We start from the raw sequence: 20,834 nt of genomic DNA, 5'->3' as shown, positions 1-20,834 counted from the left end.
GCCCTTGCCTGCTGGATTATTCTGGGGCAGGCCCAAACAAGGCAATGGGGCGGGGAAAGCATGGCCAGTAGGGTTGGGACTGGGGTTAGTGGTCAGGGCTGACCCCAGCTCCTGGCTATGGAGCTGCTGGCTGAGACCCCATGTGCACTCACAGCCCTGCCCCATGGTACTGCCTGGCCACTGAACCTGTCCTGTCCCACAAAAAGGGGTCCCTGAGTCTAGGGACCCACTGGGGCATCTGCTCCCGCTCTGCCCCTTGGACACCCTGGGCTCCCCCAACCTCCCTATCTTGGTTTTCCTGCTGGAGAGCAGGCTGACAGCATAGGAATGGGGCGATAGGCAATCAGGAGGTCTCCAGAAGTTTGGGGAAGGATAGACATAAAGAAGAAGTATGTCTGAGCTCTGGGTGTGGCTTGATTCCAGCCACCTCCTGGGCTCCATCCCACTAACCCAGACCCTCTCCAGCAGTGGGGTCTGAGCCTGCTGCCACCAGCCTAAGAAGTCACCACCCCCTCTGAGAGCACCCAGCTGTGGCTCAGCCTGGGGTAGAACACCAGCACAGCCATTCTCTGGCACTGAGGATCCTGAGGCAGGAACTGTCCCACCACTGGCAGACCTTAGAAGCAATGGGAACAGCCAGGAGGGGACCCCTGGGATGCATGTCACGTCCTCCCCAGACACAGAGTGGGCACGGGGCAGCTCTTGGTCCTGGCGTGCTCTGGGCTGGGTCTTACACAAGGCTGCATTCATCTGGAACCAGGGGGAACAGGCCCAACACTGTCACCTAAGCCGGGCACAGGTTATCCTTTTTCTTGTGTAACCTGTTGCATAAAGCTGGCGTGGGCAGCTGTGCTGCCAGCAGTGGGGGCTATAAAGTGAGTGCAGCCTCTCCTGCCCACATCCACTCCAGGGTGAGGATGACAGCAGCACTGCCCAGCCTGGCTCTGGCCCTGCTCTGCCTGCTGCAGGTAGGAGCCCAGGTCCCCGTGCAGCCGGATTTGGACACCAAGAAGGTAAGTACACAGGGTGCTACCTGACACATCCTGCCTGGGCTGGAGGGGCTGGCTGGGACAAGGGGCCTGTGCTGCACTCCTGGGCACCTGCCAGCCCCATCCCTGAGCCAGCTTCAGGGCAGCTTCCAAGAGAGCCTGTGCAAAACCAGGTTAGTCCTGGCTGCTGTGTCCAGTGCCAACAATAGCCCCACTGCAAGGACACCAGCTCGTGGGGCCATGATGTTTGCAAGGGTGTGGCACTTTCCCAGGGAACATGGGTCAGGTGCTCTGTACTCTTATCACAGGGCAGGACAGGGTGTTCTGCATGCAGGTAGGTGGCAGGTTCCCCATGTTTGCCTGGTTGGTCACCACAGAGGGTGGCAGGTCTGGCATGTTTCTATAGCGGGCTGTCATGCTCCCCATGGTGGAGGGCAGATCCCTACAAATGGTGGCAGGTCCCTGAAGAGGTGACAGGCCCCCATAGACAGTGGCAGATCCACTGCAGGTTGGCAAATTTCTGCAGTGGGCTTCCAAGTCCCCTATGGAGGAGTGCAGGTCCCCCTGGCAGGTCCCCACAACTTTTCCAAATTCTACCAGTGATGTCCTGTTGCAGTTTGCAGGGGTGTGGTATGTCACAGCCATTGCTTCCAACTGCTCCATCTTCCTGAAGATGAAAGATGGGATGAAGTCACCCATGGCCATCATCAGCTTCATGCCAGAAGGAGACTTGACCATGAAGTTGGTCTGGCCCCTGTAAGTGTCAGTCCTGCTCACTGTGTTCCCTGTGGGCCACAGCACAGTAACTCCTCCACTGCTCTGGGTTGCCCAGTTCTGCCTCAGTGCATCCCCCTGGGCAGGCTGGGCTCCCCCCTGTGCCCATCACCCTGCTGCCTTACCATGTGGTGTCTAGACACATTTGTCTTTTTCATGTTCATTTTCCAGGATGGACAAATGCCAAAAGTTTGAGCTGCTCTTCCAGCAGAGCGGGCAGGCGGGGCACTACATGGGTATGTGTGGAGAGGGGCTTTGGAGCCATGGGTACCCTGAAACAGAAGGCATCTCCAGCCCCCATGCCTCAGGAGTAGTGGAAGGTGGGCTTGGCCCCTCTGCCTCCACAACTCAGCAAGAGGTTGTGGGTGGGTGGGCACCTGGCTCCTCCACATTGAGCTGGGGTTCCTTCCTCATACCCCCTCAGGCAAATTTGAGGCTTGAGCACTGAGCTGTGGGCCTCAGGAGGGCTCAGACTGGACCATGTTACCCATCCAGTCACCTCTGGGGTCCTTAGGAGCACAAGAGAAGAGGAATCTGCGTGTGATGGAGACAGACTACAGTCATTATGCTGTCCTGCACGAGGTCCAGCACAGCGAGGCAGAGCCCAGCACGGCGCTGCAGCTCCTCAGTGCGTTGGGAGTGGGGACCTGGCTCCTGGGAAGGGGTGGGGTCACCAGCAGCAGGCAGGGGCTGGGCTTCCCACCACTACCCAGGGCCACCACCAGTAGCACCCCACATCCATCACCTAGGGAATTAATTTTGGGGTGAATGAAACCTTGCGCTAAAGAAATCTCCAGTTGGTTGCGGGTTGAACCAGGGCCTCCTGCAGTGTGCAAGCCCAGCTGCAGCAACCTAAGCCTGCCAGCCGTCCCATACCACCCCAAGCAAATGGGTTGCTGATCCCAAGGTGTTGGGAAAGCTGTGCTCCAGGATGGCTTAGATGAATGGAGACGAGAGATCTCTGAAGGCTGCTCTGAGGATATCAGGTTTATTAGGGATGGTGAAAGGTCTTGCTTGGAGCTGCCAGATGCAGCACGTGGCAAGGCCTGAGGGAATGGGGAGGGGAGAGACAAGGGGTAGAGAGGATGCTCCAGGAGAGGGTGGAAGTTCCAAGAGAGGGGAAGATCCAAGAGGGGGGAAGTTCCAAGAGAGGGGAAGATCCAAGAGGGCATCTGGCCTCTTGGAGACCCCTTATCAGGGGGCTTCAAGGTGGGCTGGAACAAGACTTAGGCCAATGGGGTCACAGACACCTGATGCTTCAAGGGAGGGTTACAGGTGTGGGATGAACCGTGCATTTTGGGGGTTGAGATGGAACAGTCTATTTGACTTTTGGACCTATCAGTAGGTAAGGGCATTATCCAGCCAGTAGGGGGGATTGTTTTCATCCTGGCTGTACTATTGTAAATCTTTTACCAGGCAATTATATTTATCCATCCTTTCCAACACCAAGGGGCTTGTGCCCCTTTCTGCCAGCCCAGGGCAGCTGTGGTTTGCCTGGTGTCCACCCTGCATGTTCATTGCTTCACCTTGGCCCTTCCCTGGGGTCCAGCTGCTGCCCTGCAGTACCTGGACCCCCAGTGTGGGGCTGGCTGCTGGGATTCCTTGCACTCACCAGCTCCCACTTTGGGTGTGTGGCTGCAGCAAGGGAGCAGGACGTGAGCCCCCAGCTCCTGCAGAAGTTCATGGAGCTCATCCCCACCATGGGCCTTACCGAGGACATGCTGGCCATCCTGCCCAAGTCAGGTGAGTGGCCCAAGGGCACAGGGTGGCAGCTGCAGCTCCTCTGCATGTGAACTGTGCAGGGGCTTGGGGTGCTGCCAATTGCACACTCACCCCCTCTTTGCTTTCCAACAGATCAATGCACCAGGGACGTCAGGTGAGTGTGGCCACGGAAAGCTGTGACTGCTTTTCAGCATGGCCTGGGCTGAGCAGGGACTTGCAGGCCCTGGGGGATCCCCCACCTGCCTTGGGGCTCTGTCATCTTGGCTTTGCCCTGCTCTGAGCAGTCATTTGCCTGTCCTGCCCCTGCAGCTGAAGGACCATGTGTCCCCCAGACCTAGTGGACAACAGGCTCTGCACCCCACTCCGTGGTGCTCCTTCCCATCCTGCAGGCTCTGCCAGACCCCCTGCTCCATACCAGGATCACCCTCAACCTCCTAAATAAATAGATGCAGAAGATGCCCCAGTGCGCGATGCTTTGTTGGTGGGAGCAGGGTGCTGCCAAGGTCCCCAGGCACCCTGAGACCAACAGTCCTGGAGCTGACCCTTCCTGTCAGGCCCCCACAGGTTTCAGGGGGCTCCCTAGATGTGATGTTTGCTGTGCCCAGCATGGGGAGGATGGGGAAGGTACAGGGGAGCAGCTGTCAGGGCAAGGAAGATTGGAGCCAGGGTGGACAGGGGCTGGCACAGCCTAGCTGTGTGGTCAGTAGCTCTGGGAAGACAGGGTTAAGCAGTCAGGCTGCCCAGTGCTGCCTGCAGGGACACTCCCAGGAAACCCCACTCCCAGCTCACTCCTCTCCCGGGCCACCCAGCTGGGAGCGGGGTGGCACCAGGGCTGGCTGTGGCAGGACTGGGACTCACATGCCTGCCACCTCCCTTGGTCCCCCATCTCACCAAAGCAAGGCCATGCTGCCATGAGCCCCAAGGGCAGTTTTTATGTGCCTCCACCTCCTGCCGACCGAAGGCAGCCTCCCTGCCCCGGCGTCCCTCTGTGCCCAGGCAGGTGCTGGGCTGTGATCCCGGGAGCGTGGTAGAGCCAGGCCACAGGGGACATCACACTCTGGGAAGGAGGGACACACTTCCACAGCGACACGAAGCCCTTCTTCTGCCCGCCCTGCTCGGGGCGCAGCCCGCTCGGCAGAGCCGGCGTGCTCCGGCGAAGGGGGGGAGGCCGCGCAGGCACCGCGGGTCAGGCTGTGCCTGCGGAGGACTGGATTTGGGCAGGATCCCAGCAGCTGCCCTGGGGCACGCTTCACCCCGGCCAGAAGAACGGGTCACCGAGGGCCTTGGTGAGCTGGACAGAGGGGCTGCCCCGGGGCCGGTGCCGGGAAGAACCTCCCGCTCCTCCTGGCAGCGCTCCGGCAGCCCGTTGGAAAACAACCGTTCGCTTTGTTCTTTCACAAGCAACTAAAAGAACGGGGGAAATCCCAAATTTCAGCAGTGGTGAAACAGTTCCTGTAACCCCGTTTTGGGGCTGGCAGGCACAAGCCCCGCTCTGCCCCAGGGGTTTCTTCACCCTTGGCTGTCTGCTGCCCTTCGGATCCACCCCTTTGCCCAATCCAACCCCAGGAGTGTTCCCGTGGGGCTCGGCACGGCTCCAGCGCGGGGCACGGAGCTATAAATCCGACAGCGCCGGCACCGCTCCCCATCCCACTGGGGAAGTCCGTGAGGCGAGATGAGGACCGTGGGCTTGAGCCTGGGGCTGGTCCTGCTGTGCTTGCTGCGTGTGCAGGCTGGGGAGCTGGGAACTGCGGAGCCGGACAAGAGCAAGGTGACCCTCAGCATCCCGGGAAGGGAAGGGAAGGGAAGGGAAGGGAAGGGAAGGGAAGGGAAGGGAAGGGAAGGGAAGGGAAGGGAAGGGAAGGGAAGGGAAGGGAAGGGAAGGGAAGGGAAGGGAAGGGAAGGGAAGGGTTTGTTCTCTAGTCACCAGCAGAGCAGGGAGGACTGTGAAGGTGTTTTGGTACTGGGGACAGCTGGGGTCACTACAGCCACCATTGCTTTGCTGACACACCCAGGTGAGGACAGTCATCCAGCTTCTGCATAGGTGTCCCTAAGGGAATTCTGTTTCTGGAATGGGATGTGTGTGTTCCATGCACTGAGGTTGTCAGGGCTTTGTCCCTGAGGAGGGGACACTCTAGACTGCTCCTCTGGACTCACAGCCTGCTCTCACTGCCAGATTGCAGGGACATGGTACATCACTGCTATGGCATCTGACTCCAAGGTCTACCTCCAAAAGAAGGACCAACTGAAGATGGCAATGGCCAACATTGAGGTCCTGGGGAATGGTGACCTGAAGGTCTCCTTTGCAATTCCCACGTAAGTCCCACATGCTTTTCTCCACAGGCTTCACTTGACCAACCTCCTCCTTGGACCTTCACTGGTGGGTCTTCACCTCAGTGCACTCACCGAAGACCTGGGCAGGGGTTGAGACAGGAACACCAGGGGCTTAGGACAGCTGTGGGCACCCCGTCTTTAGGGCAGGATCAGAGCAACACCGGCCAGGACCAGTGCCACCACAGAGGGTGGGACGGGACCCTACAATTACAAATTTCCCAGCAGAACCAGCCTCATTCCAGATGCTCAGAGCATGAGTGAGGGCATCAATAATCCCCAAGTGCCAGCACTGTCCCCTGCCATCCCAGGTACCCATTGTTCCAAGGGTGGTATCTGTCCCCTCCTCCCCTGGCCACACCATCCCACCTCTGAACAGCAAGTCTCACATCTGGGATAGCAACCCTTGAACAGGGGAGGGGAAAGGGAGTCACTTCACCTCAGCTGGAGCATCCTTCACTCTTCTGCAGCCCTGAGAGATGTATGAAGTTTGAATCGATCTACACGCCAACAGGCAGCCCGGGTGAATACTACAGCTCTGGTGAGTGGGGGTGCCTGGCCCTTGGGGCAGGATAGAGGCATGTCCCACCATCCCTGCCTGAAGCAGCTGGCTGTTCCTGGGGACATGGTCCTCAGGACTGCCTGCCCCTCCTGTATCCTGGGTGGGACATCCCTCTGTGTCCAGGTGCCAGCTACACCCCAGGGCTGGTGGCCCAGCAGCATGGCAGACCCTGCAATCCCTTCCTCTGGGATGAACACATTGAGACCAAGCTTAAACCCTAGGGAAAAGCAGGTTCCTTCAGCAAAGAGGCTGTGAGTGGATGTTCCATGGGGATGGAGCAGGAGTGGTTTTCCACCATACCCAGTCCAAGGAACAGTCTGACACTGGCAACAGCCTGCACTGACCATCCATAGCCCTTTCTGCCCTCGCCTCCCCATCCCTCTGCTCTGCTGTGGTCTGTGGGTTCCCCAGGCTTTCAGAGAAGCCCTAGCAAGAGGGAAACCAGAATGGGGAGTTATCAAGGAATGACAGGCTTGGTGGGCTTCATGCTCTTTAACAGCCCCTTTGTAGCATGGGGGTTTTCAGGAGGAAGTAATTAATTTTTCTCCACGTCCTTTTGCAGACAGAGGCAATAAGACAGTGCGGCTGGTGGACACCGATGGCAGGTCCTACATGGTTGTCTTTGCCACCAGAGAGAAAGAAGACGGGAAGATCTTGCATATGCTGAGACTTTACAGTGCGTAGGCAGCAGTGGTGAACTGCTCTGAGGGTCCTGCAAAGCCAGGAGCCAGGGGACATTCTCTCTCCACTTCTGCCTTGGGTGAGGTGCAGGAGTGGGGCAGGGACTATCATATGTTCCCTGTGTGGCAGGGAAGGAGCAGTATTTTGGGGTGGCAGGGGAGGCTGGGGCTCAGGCTCTCAGCACTGTGCTGCAAGTCCATGGCCTTGGGTAAGCTGCTTGGTGGAGAAGGGTGGAGAGTGGGGGTCCTGCTGCACAGGCAGAACAGAATCAGTGGGGACAGGAACCAAGAGAGGAGTCACTGTGCTGGTGTCAGGACCTCTGGCTCATCTTGTACCCTGGGTGGGGTGTCTCATGTGCCTGGCCACCACTGCTGTCCGGGACCTCCACCAGTGCCTCCAGCCTTCTCCCAGGGACTGCCATCCATCCCACCCTCAGCTGGACACACTCACCAGCTTCCCCGGAGATGCAGGGTCAGGCACAGCCTGGAGCTAACTCATGTCTTTGTCTTTAGGCAGAACCCAGTGGGTGAGACCCAAAATCAAGATGCTGTTCAAGAGACTTGCTAAGCTGAATGGCTTCACCGACGAGACAATCTGGATTTTGCCCAGGCAGGGTGAGCACTGCCCAGGGCCAATACAGGGACATGCACGCAGGGACCAGCTCAGCCCATCAGTACCACCACTTTGTGGTCTGAGCTGGCAGGATGGAGTGCTGGCAGCCAGCAGTGTTCTGGCTGGTCACACTGAGCAAGCAGAAACCCACAAGTTCCTTCTGAGTAGGCTATTTTGGGTGCTAAATGGGACTATTCAGACCACAGTGCCAGACTTAGGCTTTCTCTTTGTTTCCACAGAGGAATGCAGACTTGGTGAACTGTAGGTGAGTTGCCACAGTGCAAAACGGTGTTTGCAATGTTCTCTCCTGGAAATTGACCGTCTTGGTGCCCCCAAGGCAAGGGCCACCAAGAGCTCTTTGAATTCCTCTGGGGTTGAGCTGTTAGAACTGGTGCAGGACCCTGCACACAGGTAGGACCATTCCTTTGCATACTGCTCTACAGCGGGGACCCCCAGGTAGCAGTACCCAGGGACTCCCAAGGAGCAGTGTCCAGAGACCCCCAGTGGGAAGTGTCTGGCACTGAACATGGGCACGTGAGCTGAAACCACCAGAGAAATGTCTGCCCAGCCTTTTGAGCAGTGAGGGCCAGGCAGTTCTGCCAAAGCGACCCTGGGCTTGTGGACTGGCAAACCTGGCCAGAGTGGGTCGGTGTCTCACCATGCAAACCATATTTGCTGTTGCCCCCCTAACCTGTACTTTCCCACCACACAGCCATAGGGGTTACTAGAAATCCATTACTGGAGATGCCTCACCCTACAAATCTGGGGAGAACTGGAGAAGAATGCATTGAACCTAATGGAAAGTCCCACTGGTCTCCTTGTCTCACCCAGACACCACCTCCCACCTGTTTTCCAGAAAGTGCAGACTGGCTCATGGATGCTCTTGCCAAGCAATGCAAGACCCATGCTCTGAAGCTCCAGGCTCCTGCTCCATCATCCTTCTTCCAAGCTCTGTTGTCAGGACTCGGACACAGCCCCTGCTCCTCCAGCACACAGTCCCTGCTTTTTGCCAAATAAACAGAAACCCTTCCCAGGTCTTGGTGTAGCTGTCTGGGGAGAACCTGGGGTGCTGAGCCCTGTGGTCCCTCCTGTTGTCCTCCTGGGGGCTGTGGATGGTGAACAGCCAGGAGTGATCCCAGCTGAGGTTGCCCAAGTGAGGGCTGTTTCAGAGCCACAGGATTTTCCCTCCTGGGTGCCTCCCAGAGAGGCAGGACCAGGCCAGGCGGAGGTAAGGCAAAGGGTGCAGTGAGGCTGGGAATCCTGTGGGCAAGAGGGGATGCATGGAGAAAGGCCACTGAGAGTGAGGCTGGAGTTTGGAGGGTTACATCCACCCACACCATTCACCACCTATCCTCCTCTTGCCCTGCAGTGGCTGCAGCTCTCTGTTCCCCGGGAGCCCCAGGAGCTCATCCAACAGCTGAGGCTGAGCCAAGGCAGGGCAAGATTCAGATTTGGGACCTCTCTGCCCCACTGCAAGCTGTTGTGGAACATGGCTGTCTGAATCCTCTGGAGCCAAACCTGGAGAGCTGCCTGTGGTTTCTGCCCCTGGGCACCACACAGAGAAAAACCCCTCTGGAGCTGGGGTCCCAGGGCACACAAGCTGACAGTTCAGTGTTTTCTGGGTGTGAATCCCATCTGTGCAGAGGCAGCAGTGGATCCCCATGTAGCCCTCCATAGTCCCTCAGCCCTTTCATCAAGCTTGTATCTATCTCTGCTGCTCATCCAGTGCTCCTTTGTCCCCCCAACAAATCTGGCCAGATATCATCATATATCTGATAAAAAGGGACTTTTTTCCCCTGAGTGTTCCTAAGGACTCCCTGTGTTTAGGCACCTACCCAGCAATGGTGGCATCCTGCAGCAAGGAGCTTCACTCGCCTCTGCTCTCCCTCTTGCTTGTCATACTGATTCCATCTTCAGCTGCTCAGCCAGGGGCCATGGGAACACACCAAGGCTGGTGGGGACCAGGCTGGTGCAGTAGGGATCAGCCCAGACACTAGGGTACCAAAAACTGATGGAAAGAGCAGAGGGGTGTTGGGGCAAAGGAAATGCTGGGACGGCCTTTGATGGCTGAGGAGCAGTTTGAGACTGGCAGCTGATGGCTGCGGCTAATGCAAGATCATCTCCTCTATTTGTGCTCCTTATGCTGTTCCACATCTTAAATCTTTGACAAGCCTCCTTGTCCTCCCAGCCTCTCCTCTCACCCTTCTCTCTCCTTCCCTTGTTCAGGCCATGTCCCTGCTGGGGCTGCATGGCCAGACCCAGACCTTCACCTCCCTGAAAAGGTGAGGGCACAACTTAGATTTACATGGAGCTTTGTCCTATTCTCTGATCTTCTAATATCTCCTCATGCTGCCCCTCTGGCACTCACTGCACGTGGATGAGATGTTTTACCGGGTATCTGTCAGTCAGCACAGTGACCGGCCTGGGTCCTTTCTCTCTCTCAGCTACTCTTTACTGAGAGGGGACCAACCACTGGGACAGGCTGCCCAGAGAGGTTCTGGAGTCATGTCTGGAGGAGCTCAAAATGCCTGGACACAATCCTGAGTGACTGCTCTGGGGGACTCTGCTTGAGAAAGGAGGTTGGACTGGATGACCTTCCAACCTGAATCATTCTGTGATTTATCTTAGTGATATCTTCTTCCCTAACCTATGCCAGCTAGTCCACTGCGAGCTTTGATAGACTCTTTCCAGGTGACATGGGGATGTCCAACACCCATGTCTTGTTGACTCCTCCAGAGAGGTGTATTTCTGAGGTATGATTTTCCAGCGGAAAAGTTGCATTCAATCTGCCCTGTGTCATAGTTTGCCGAGACATAAACCAAATCTGGCCTTTATTGCAGCTTTTGTGTGTATCTCCTACACTGTAAGGGGACCTACTTATCTGTTGTCCCTCTGAACAGCTCTATAGAGCCTGGCACATTCTCTCCTTCTCATCGTCTGGTGAAAACTAGAAGGCACCAAAGGGAGTGTAAGTGGCAGATGGGGTGCTACAGTGATGCTTGAGTTATTTTGTCTGGAAATGTCATCTCCTCCGTCTTATTACTTACTTGCCCTTCTCCATTGGTAGGACAGAACATCTGAAGTGTTTGCAGAGAAGATTGTCCATTCTGAGGATCCACCAAAGCTCCTTCTTGGCCAAGGTGGAGGCAGGGTTTCTTCACTTTTCTATCAGCTTTTTTTTTTTTTTTTTAATTTAACCCACTACTTTCAAGTGTTTTCTAGTGTTAAAGTCCTGCTGCCAGAGCCTTTGAATAAAGTGCAGCTGTCTTTTCTCAAAGGAGAGGAGCAAGGTGCCAGATGCTGGTGTCTTCATTGTTTGTCTTACATTGTTGCCTGCAGCTGTCTTCAATAAGTTACAGAATGTTTATGTTACTTCTAATCAGATTCTTTAAATTGATGCACTCATGCTGGGCTCCATTTAGGATTCCCAATATTATTTAGGGCTTGTATTTGCTAATAGCAGCTTAAGCACTCAGAGGGAAGCTAAGCTGGCCTTTCCAGACAATCTCTGTGCCATATCTGATAGTTAATCCTCTTGACTTTTCATTTTTTTCTCTTTTTGAAAATAAAATGTAACTGTATGGGATCATCTCAGGTTGTCAGAGTAGCACCAGCTAGCACAAGGATGACACTTGAATTTCAGCCTCTGAGCCAGGTCCCACTTGCTGCTTGGGACCTGTGGGCTCTTGGTGATCCCAAAAAACACTGAGTGCAAGGGTGCCCAACCAACCTGCCTGGAGCAGTCCTGTGTTAGAGGGTCCTGGATGTTCCCTTGCATGTGACGGGTGCAGCACCAGTCACCAGCCAGCAGTGTAGTCACCACAGCAGGAGTCACTCAAGCAACATGCAGACATCAGGACCAGGCTTGTCTATCTGCCTTGGATGGTGCAGTGAGACCACAGGGCTCCCCAAGTGCTGCTGGGCCTGGTGGATGTGAGCCCAGAACAGCCTTTCAATACACATCCAGGGGTCTATCGAAATCACACCCGTGTCCCAAACCACTGAAGCTGCCAGACACACCTATTGTGAAGAGAGGTGCAGGAGAGAAGCAGCAGCCAGCAGCCCCGTGCTGGGGTCTGCTCCTGCCCCTGCTCCACAGCCAGCACTCAGGGCTGCACTCCTTGTCTCTCTCTGGTCGGCAGCCAGAGGAGCGCTTGCCTGAGGAGCACACGCCACGCCAGCCCAGGGTGTCTGGCTGTAGTGGGGTGACCCTGGCTGGATCCCAGGCACCCAGTAAAGCCTCTCTATCTCTCCCCTCGGCATCTGGGTAGGGGAGAGAAAATATGATATTTATGAGTTAAGATAAGGACTGGGATAGATCACTCATCATCACAGGCTCTAATAGAGATATTAATTGAATTTACTGCTAACAAAATCAGAGCAGGATAATGAAAAGTAAAGTAAGACCTTAAAAACGCCTTCCCCCCCAACACCTCCCTCTTCACCAGCTCTACCTCCTTCCCCACAGTGGTGCAGGGAGACAGAAATGGGACACTGCTAAGGGACAGAAGTCATTCCCCTGCTCCAGCACAGGGTCCCTCCCATGGGGAATAGTTCTCCATGAACTTCTCAAAAGTGAGTCCAATTCAGAAGCAACAGTCCTAGCAAACTGCTGCAATGTGAGTCACTTTTCCATGGGGTCAGTCCTTCAAGAAACAGGCTGCTCCAGTGTGGATCCCCCATGCTGTCACAGCTCCCATAAGCAAATCTGCTCTAGCGTAGGCACCTCTTTCCACAGGTCTGCTGGTTCCTGCCAGAATCCTGCTCCACCATGGGCTTCTCATGGGGTCACAGACTCCTCTCAGGCATCTCCCTGCTCTAGCATAGGCTCCTCCAGGAGCTGCAGGTGGATCTCTGTACTCCTATCGAATCCTTGGGCTGCAGGGCGCCATTGTTTTCACCACAGGCTCACGGGAATCTCAGCTCTAACACCTGGAGCAGCTCCTTCCCCTCCTTCTCCACTGACCTTCATGTCTGCAGAGCTTTCCTCTCACATATTTTCACCCCGCTCTTATCTGGCCACAATTACAACTGCACAAAAACCTCTTTCTTTCCTTCTTAAATATGTCATCTCAGAGGCATTACCACCACTCCTAATTGGCCTAGCCTTAGCCAGTGGCATGTCATCTTTGGAGCCACCAGGGATTGCTTCTGCTGGATATAGTGGAAGCTTCTGGCAGCTCCTTGCAGGCCACCTCTATAGCCCCCCTGCCAAAGCCTTGCCATGCCAACCCAATACACCGGTGCATGTCTCGAAGTCCACAGCCTCAGCACGGCAGGAACCCTGTCCCTGCCACAAACACAGCACTGCTCACCTTGCAGACGTGTCCCTCATTGCCCTATGCCACAAGGCAGTTCCTGGCAGTGTCCCTGGAATGTGGCTCCTCATGAACAGCAAGGCTGTGGAGCTGGCCTGTGCTTCCCTTGAACCTACCTCAAGCTCACTTGATTCATTAGATTTGATTGCAAATCAAATGCAACTTAATTAGCAGAAAGGGAAACAGTCCCTGCCAATGGCTGGCTGATCATTCCCTAATGACTATCAGATCAGCACATGTAATTGCAAAGCCCTACAGTTATTGGAGAATGAAATTAAGAGGCCACTTGCATCCCACTTACACAGCACTTCTGACAGGTTCTCCTGCCTTGGCTCGCAAGCAGAGGAGTTTTGCTGTGGTGGGACACGCAATCTGCTGTGCCTCATGGCCCTGCACCCTCCAACTTTCCGTAAGGCAACTACTGCCAAAGAACCCAGCCTGTGGAGGCCCATGAGCCCACTGGAGGGAGAATATGACAATACCCTGGAAAGATGCACTATAGGCTCCAGGCACTCCTCACAGCTCAGGGTGAGAAAAGAGGCTACCCCCACGGTGCCCTGCAGCGCTGTGTTAATTTGTCCCAGTCCTGTCCTCCCCATTGACCTGCTGGCCTTCCCTACCACTTTTACCCTAATCAGTTCATGTTCTAGAGAGTTCTCCCTTCCCTGTTTTCCCAGTATAACCCTGCCCATCCATCCTGGCATTCCCTCTTAGTCCCTTTCCTGTGTACTACCCCTGACCCCTCAGACAATTGGATCCCTAATGCTCTTCTCCACCCCGTCTTTCCATGTATTTATATCCTGGACTTTTCTTTGTCTTTTTCCCCTGGACCCCTTCAGCTTTGCCCTACAATATGTCTGTGTGTGTGTGTGTGTGTGTGTGTCTGTCTGTCTGTCTGTCTGTGTGTCTGTGTGTCTGTGTGTCTGTCTCTGTGTGTCTGTCTCTGTGTGTGTCTGTGTTTGTCTGTTTGTGTGTCTGTGTGTCTGTCTCTGTGTGTCTGTCTCTGTGTGTCTGTGTGTCTGTCTGTGTGTGTCTGTGTTTGTCTGTCTGTGTGTCTGTGTGTTTGTCTCTGTGTATCTGTGTCTGTATGTCTGTGTCTGTGTCTGTGTGTCTGTCTGTGTCTGTGTGTCTGTCTGTCTCTGTGTGTGTGTGTCTGTCTGTGTCTGTCTGTCTGTCTGTGTGTCTGTGTGTGTATCTGTCTGTGTGCGTGTGTCTCTGTGTGTGTGTGTGTCTGTCTGTGTGTGTGTGTGTGTGTGTGTCTGTGTGTCTGTGTGTGTCTGTCTGTGTGTCTGTGTCTGTGTGTCTGTGTGTCTGTGTGTGTCTGTCTGTGTGTCTGTGTGTCTGTCTCTGTGTATCTATGTGTCTGTGTGTGTCTGTTTGTGTGTCTGTCTGTGTATCTGTGTCTCTGTGTGTCTGTCTCTGTGTGTCTGTGTCTGTCTGTCTGTGTCTGTGTCTGTGTGTGTGTGTGTGTGTCTGTCTCTCTGTCTGTGTGTGTGTGTGTGTGTGTGTCTGTGTGTCTGTCTCTGTGTATCTGTGTGTGTCTGTGTTTGTGTGTTTGTGTGTCTGAGTGTGTCTGTCTGTGTATCTGTGTGTCTGTGTGTGTGCTTTTGCTCTCCTGGCTCCTGCTCCTTGGCACAAGGCACTCCTGGGGAAGGTTGTGTCCCCCACCACCACAGACCGCAGCCCCAGCCTGGTTTTCTGGTGGCCCAGGCTGTGGTGCTGTCCTGGGGGTACCAGCTCTTTGGGATGCCCTTGGTTATGGAGAGGTCACAGGGTACAGGCTGCTGGGGGTGGGTCATCTCCCCAGAGGTCTTGTGCTGGGTGTGTCTGTGTGATACTTGCCCAGAGGAGCAGCCCTGAAGTTTTCCATATCTGCTTCATCAAATTAACTCAAGCGCTCTGTGAATATGTAATTGTGGTTAAAATAGGTTTATTCTAGGTAAAGGGAAAAGTTTTCAGTGATGCCAAATGGATTTAGGATCCCAAACACCTCCTGTATTTCCCCTTAACACCTCCTTAATTTGTATTAAGTGAACACTTTGGGCCTCAAATCTCCTGGAAAGGCACCGTGTAAGACCCCAGAGTTCCCCAAGTGCCACTGACCATGGGATCTGGCAGTTGTGGAACCAGAACAGCCTTTCCCCTTTCAATATACACCTAGGAGTATATCGAAACCACACAGATATCCCAAACCCTGTCCAAACCCTTGTATAATTAGATCTAAGGAGCTAATTCCTACGCCAAAGTAATTTTTGGCAATGGATTTCAGCAGCCAGCTCTTGCAGGCTTGCTGCTCCAGGGGGGACCACAGCAGCATGCTCGGGCAAAGGGCTCTCCTTCCTGATGCAGCCATCTCCCAGCTGGGATTTGCTTCTCCAGGCTGACCATGTTGCACCATATTTTCTCCAGTGGACTCTATTCTTCTGGCATCCTGACAGCCCAGCTCAGCTTCCTCCTCAAGTGGGTTCCTGTGCAGCACCCAGAAAAGTCTCATTAACATGACACAACATCAATATTTTCCCACACAGACTGGAACACTTTTGTCCCCATGGCCAGTTTAGCATCCTGTACCATACTGGTGGCTCAAGATTCCCCTGATTATCCAGTCAAGAACTGCTCTGCAGTTCCAGAGCTCTTGTGCACTTCAACTTTTCTTTCTTTCCCCTGAAGCCTTGCAAATGTCTGGGGTCAGATTCCTCTTCTCCCCCATCACAAAAACACTTTGCACCCTCACTGCTGGATACACAAGGTACAGACACCAAGTTCATTCTTCCTGAGCCCAGGTGCAGCCACATTTCCCTCCCTCAGCAAATCTCTGAAGACTCTCCTCCCTCCCTAATGCTGCTGTCCCAGTGCCCTCATGTTGTCACTGGCCATAAGTTGTCATTGTCCTCTTGGAACATTGGCAGCAGGAGATCTGACCTCCAGGGTGCTGTACTGAGGACACACCAGGACTGTCTGTCCCCAACTACATGGCTGAAGGGTGAGTACTTACCCCATGTAACTCTGCAAGCCATTCTCACAGGCTCCCTGCACTCCCTCATCTTCCAGTACAGGCTCTTTTCTTTCCTTGTAGACATTCCACTCTTTCCAGAGTCCCTCCTTGGTATCTGTATATTGCTTGTTTGCTATGAGAGAAGCTGTTTCACCAGCTTCTCCCTTGTGCTTAGAAGGGACTTTTTTGATGCCTTTTCTTTCTCTTTTATGTTTGAATGCTCAGCTTCCCAAACCTGCCCAGTTGCAGGAACTAGCTCACCTCACTTCTGATTTGTGCTTGTTCTCAGCACCAATCTGCCCCATTGATGTTCCTATTTATGCCAAATGGCATCCACTCATGTCTACTGGAGCTCTGAAGTTATTTTCCCAAATAGCTCTTCTAAAAACAACCAAAAGGAACAGGTACAAAAAACCCGCCCCATCAGCTCACTTTATGCTGGTTATGTTGTCCTCATATCCAAGGATAACTAGAATGACTGTTGCAGACAGGTGATTATAGCACCTCTGCCCCTCCAAAGAGCTGTTCTTCCTGGAAGGAAGAAACTGGAGCCTATGCCTAAAGGATTTCTCTCCTGGTAATTTGTTCTCACCCCAAATTGGCTGGGGGATCTGTGATGGGCTCCCAACACCACTTAGGCAGAAATTCCTTTCCTTCCTTACAAAGGCAGTTTAGGTCCAGGAATATATTTTGGTCGTGTCTTTCAATGTCCTGTGCTGGCCTCTCTCCTCATCACACACTCCTATCCCTCCTCCTGAGTGTTCCAACACCTCTGCCCAGATCACACCACCTGCTTCTGTGACTCTGGGAACATCTGCTCCCATAGGCAGCTCCATGGACTAGTCTGAGTTTCTCTACAGCAGAATTGCACAAGACTACCATTGCTTGTGATCTTTCCCATGAGCCAAATGTGAAGACACCAGCCCACACTGGTCTCCCAGTTGCTCTTATCCCTCAGGTTTTTTCCTTCTCTCTGCGGTTGCACACTTTTTACCAACTCCTACTCTTCATCACAACCCAAACCAACATGTAAAGTACATGCCTCTCCTTCAATCTCTATTCCCTTCCTGGTTCAGAGCCTGGCATCACATCCCTGAAGGTGTCTCCCATCCCAATGGCATGCTTCCTTGCATTGAAGACTGTGTCCATGAATGCCATGGCATCCATGCTCAGGCAGCCCAGCCTTGGGCTGGCTGTTCACACACCCCCAGCTGCCCAACTGCTGGGCACCAGGACAAACCCACAGTCCCCCCAACCCTCTGGATTGTAGAGCACATCCACACCATAGCAGGGTTGCCCTGTTCCCTCTTGGAGGGCCCTTGCAATGTTGTTTGAGGGTGCTCAATCCTCTCAGCCTGGCACCCCCCTTCTCTTTGCTCCTGGCAGATGTTCCCGTCCTTCTCTCTGGAAAGACCTAATGACAACTCTGTCAGCACCAGTAGGTTCTTACAGACTTGTGTGAATCACTGGATCATCTCCTGGCCTGCTCCTCTTGCAAATTCAGTAGCTTTAGTTTCACACTCGAAATATTCTATATCTCATCTTCATTTATCCTTAGGCTCCAGTTTCTTGTTATGCCCACAGACTTTCCTGCAGGCCGGTGTCTCTGCTTTTCCTTGCCACTCTCAAGCCTGATGGAACTACAGTCACCTTTGGATGCCATTCTGGTCCTCCACACTCTCAGAGGTACCTGCCTCATGTTGTTTTTTCAGTGCAAACATGAGGCTGACAGGCTGACATCCCCAGTGCAGTATTGGCCAGCAGGCTCTTTGTGACATTTGATGGAGCGGGCAAGCAGGACACCTTTCTGTATCTTCACTAAAGGTGTAAATACAATTGGTTCCCATGAAGGGCAGTAGCTGTTCAAGTAGGGTCTGACCTGTCACATTTTGTGGGATCTTTAGACCAATCTCCAGCTGCAGGCCAGGAAACCTGGAGGGAAGAGAGGAGCTACTGCTGCATCTGTTCCCTGATCTTCTCCTACTACTGCATCTGTTCTTGTGTAACAGTGTTTGGGACCATCAGGAAAGCCCTGTGTATGTCCACAATACAGTCCTGTCATGTTCTCGGATGTTAAAGATGTCACTGAAGAAGCAGCTGAGTGACCTGAGACACTGAGTGACCTCGACCCTCCCGGCACCAGGGACAGGTCTCTCAGTGGCCTGACACAGAAGAAGAGCCTGGGGGTGCTGGTCAGGCAGTGATGGTGGGCGCACAGCTGGCAGCTTCTCACTCTCCCTCACCAGCACATCCAGACTTCTTACTGCCTGGGAGGGGCCCAGGGGCTGGGTCCCTAATTCACAGCATCCTCTCCCTCTGTGACTGAAAGTCCCCCACTGCTGGGCTGGACTCACAGTGGCAGCTCCAGAGAGCCCAGCTGGTACAGCCCTCAATGGGTGAGGTGGGTCTCATCCCATCCATAGAGCTGGGTATCAGTGTGGGGCACTGCACAGCTCCTCATCCTCTCAGAGGGTGGCAGAAGGATGGCATGTAGCATCCTCCAGGATAGAATAGGAGGGGAATCTTTAACACTGCTAATTGTTTGGCCACAGGAGCTGTCCCAATAAGCAATTCTGGGAACTCTTTCAATAAGAAATAAATACTGCCCAGATGGACAAACTGTGTTGGCTGTCCACACATTGCCTTGGCATGCCAATGTCCTTGGTTAAACCTTTTTTCTTTAATCATTTATCTACATGAGGGCTTTGTCAGGCTCCCTGGAAAGTTTTTATTCAGAAGCAGAGCCCTTTCTGAGGTGAAACAGTGCAAAGCACAGCAGTAATACTCAGCTGTTTGCACTTCTGGTAAGCGCTGGATAATCTTGTCTGGGCTCAACTTGCAGACACCGCAGAGCCGGATGTCTTTCCCTTAATGCAATAAAATATGCATAAGTAGGAAAACCTTTGTCAGTGGGCTGATCTTTGTAGTTTCTAGAGCTGGAAGTTAATCCTGGGAACAGAAAGCTGCTTCCACATGTGAAATGGTGATGAAGCAGAAGTGCAAGTGGAAGAGCAGATGGATCTGGTTCATGATGTGCTTCAGGAAGGGTTCAGGGACTCTCAACCAAGAGCAAAAAGGGTGGTACCTGGTGGTTGTAAACAAAGGGGTGGGAATGGATGTTTTGCTCAATGTGTGCAGGGAGATCCAGCCACAGATACAGTGAAATCTGTCCTCACTGGACCTCAGCCCAGTGGGGATTACTTTACATGAAAAACTCTGTAAGAATCCTTCTGAGGAAAAATTATGGAAACTAGTGTCCTGTGATTGATGGAGCCAAGATTTCCCAGTGGGAAACCAGCATGCTTTATCTCATTCAGGTTAGGCTGGACTACATCCTCCCAGAAGACATGGACAAGGCAAGGCTCGGTGAGGAGCCCAGATTTCAAGACACCTACAAAATCAGCAGCTCCTTTGGAAATAAAATGGGAATTTCCCATCCCTTTTTACCCATGATTCCCAGGGCAGAGGTGAGCCAGAGCAATCTGCAACCCCTTTGCTCTCCTACTGCCAGGGAAACCTGAGAGTTCATTGGTCATTCCTGCCAAGTGTAGCAGCTTTAGTATTGGGCTGGAAATGCACCTCTGGAGCTTATGGGCAGAGGGAGAGGATGGAGAATCCTCGTGGCAGGGAAGGGGTGGGTACTGTGAGTCCCAGCTGTGTCTGTGCTTAGCCTTCATCAGCTCAAGACACTGATAAATGAGACCAAACCATAATACACACTGGTGGAGCTTGCTGAAAGGAACAGCATTGTCACCAGGGATAAAAGAATAATGAATTCCTGTTTTCAGAGTTCAGGAGAGACCCCTGCTTTCTCCAGAGAAGCCAGAGTGTATGCAACTCCAGGGGTACACAGATAACCCATCAGGGTGCAGGAGGAAAGTATATTTGGGCAAATATACTTTGGTATTATATATTTAGTGCAAATATATATACAAATTAATTAAAAAATAATATTTTGAATCAATTATTATTAAATCTTTATCTTATCCTTTTTAAATGTCAATTCATGTATATGTTTTACAATCTACATGTATATAACTTATGAATAAAGGGAGACATGCCTGCCAGAAGGTTGGAAGTGCCTGCAGTTAGGGTAGAGGCACAGGTGGATTCCTAAGCTTTCATCCAGCAGGATCTTGCAAGCCCCCAGGGTGATGACCATGGCTTTAGTAGGTCCCTCTCTGGCTCTACTAGGAGATCAGGTCCCACCTTGCTGCCAGTCCTGCTTATCCCTGATGGATCAGTGCTGGAGGATCCAACTCAGCCCCACTGTGGTGGGGGCTCCCATGGCCCCATCCATCTCCCCACCATTTGTTCCTAGATGAAGAAATAGTGCCCCTGCCCCATGGCTGAGTGTGATGCTGGGGAGTGCTGAGGTCACTTCCCTAAATTCCTCCCAGGTCAAACTACGACAGGTACCCACAGAAGTGCTGTGTTGGTTTTTATCTCAACTCACATTTTTGTGCCTCCAGTTCCCAACTCCATTTCCAGAGCAGGGAGGTTGCAGAAGCAAGGAAGGGAGGGAGGGAGCAGCATCTGGTTTGGGAAAGTCTTGGGCAGGGGCCACTAAACTGGGGAGTGCCATTCCTAAACCATGACAGCAGCTTTTTCTTGGGGAAGTAAAATCCCAGACAGGGATTTTTTTTTTTTTCCCCAGTCCCTTTCACAGGAGCAAAGGGCCAAGGAAATTAAGGAATCAAAAAAATTTAAGAGGTAACAATTCTTCTGGGAGCAGATAACATGGCTGGCCCCATGCCATGGCCCATGCCCCATGCCATGCATTTACCTCTACCTGGCACCTTCCTGCTCAACCATGGTGGCAGGAGGAGCCACAAGCAGGTGGCAATTCCTTC

General features: G+C 53.3%; 2 protein-coding genes across 5 annotated transcripts; both read left to right on the top strand.

Moving 5' to 3' along the window:
* Nucleotides 1–150: 150 nt before the first annotated feature.
* Nucleotides 151–3,943, top strand: LCN15 (lipocalin 15). 3 transcript variants are annotated; one of them, XM_077787944.2, is made up of 7 exons: nucleotides 151–1,013; nucleotides 1,606–1,745; nucleotides 1,935–1,999; nucleotides 2,278–2,391; nucleotides 3,405–3,506; nucleotides 3,618–3,639; nucleotides 3,795–3,943. In XM_077787944.2, exons 1-7 carry the CDS (start codon nucleotides 918–920, stop codon nucleotides 3,796–3,798), a joined length of 543 nt encoding a protein of 180 aa, XP_077644070.1. In that variant the 5' UTR covers nucleotides 151–917; the 3' UTR covers nucleotides 3,799–3,943. The 3 variants fall into 3 exon arrangements, with proteins under 3 accessions (XP_077644070.1, XP_021389400.1, XP_085449834.1); XM_021533725.3 differs by having other exon boundaries at nucleotides 1,935–2,083; XM_085593708.1 differs by lacking the exon at nucleotides 2,278–2,391.
* A 1,078-nt stretch (nucleotides 3,944–5,021) lies between these two features.
* Nucleotides 5,022–8,701, top strand: LOC110472217 (extracellular fatty acid-binding protein). 2 transcript variants are annotated; one of them, XM_085593710.1, is made up of 7 exons: nucleotides 5,022–5,253; nucleotides 5,659–5,798; nucleotides 6,284–6,354; nucleotides 6,938–7,051; nucleotides 7,569–7,670; nucleotides 7,908–7,933; nucleotides 8,500–8,701. In XM_085593710.1, the coding sequence occupies exons 1-6, from the start codon at nucleotides 5,158–5,160 to the stop codon at nucleotides 7,931–7,933; spliced, it is 549 nt and encodes a 182-aa protein (XP_085449836.1). In that variant the 5' UTR covers nucleotides 5,022–5,157; the 3' UTR covers nucleotides 8,500–8,701. The 2 variants fall into 2 exon arrangements, with proteins under 2 accessions (XP_085449836.1, XP_021389399.3); XM_021533724.3 differs by having other exon boundaries at nucleotides 5,026–5,253; nucleotides 8,525–8,701.
* The last annotated feature ends 12,133 nt before the right edge of the window (nucleotides 8,702–20,834 follow it).

The sequence above is a fragment of the Lonchura striata genome, chromosome 17 (assembly GCF_050655825.1).
Source record: "Lonchura striata isolate lonStrDom1 chromosome 17, ASM5065582v1, whole genome shotgun sequence".
Classification (NCBI taxonomy): domain Eukaryota; kingdom Metazoa; phylum Chordata; class Aves; order Passeriformes; family Estrildidae; genus Lonchura; species Lonchura striata.
The sequence above is the reverse complement of the archived record's forward strand: the minus strand, read 5'-3'. Positions and strand labels throughout refer to the sequence as shown.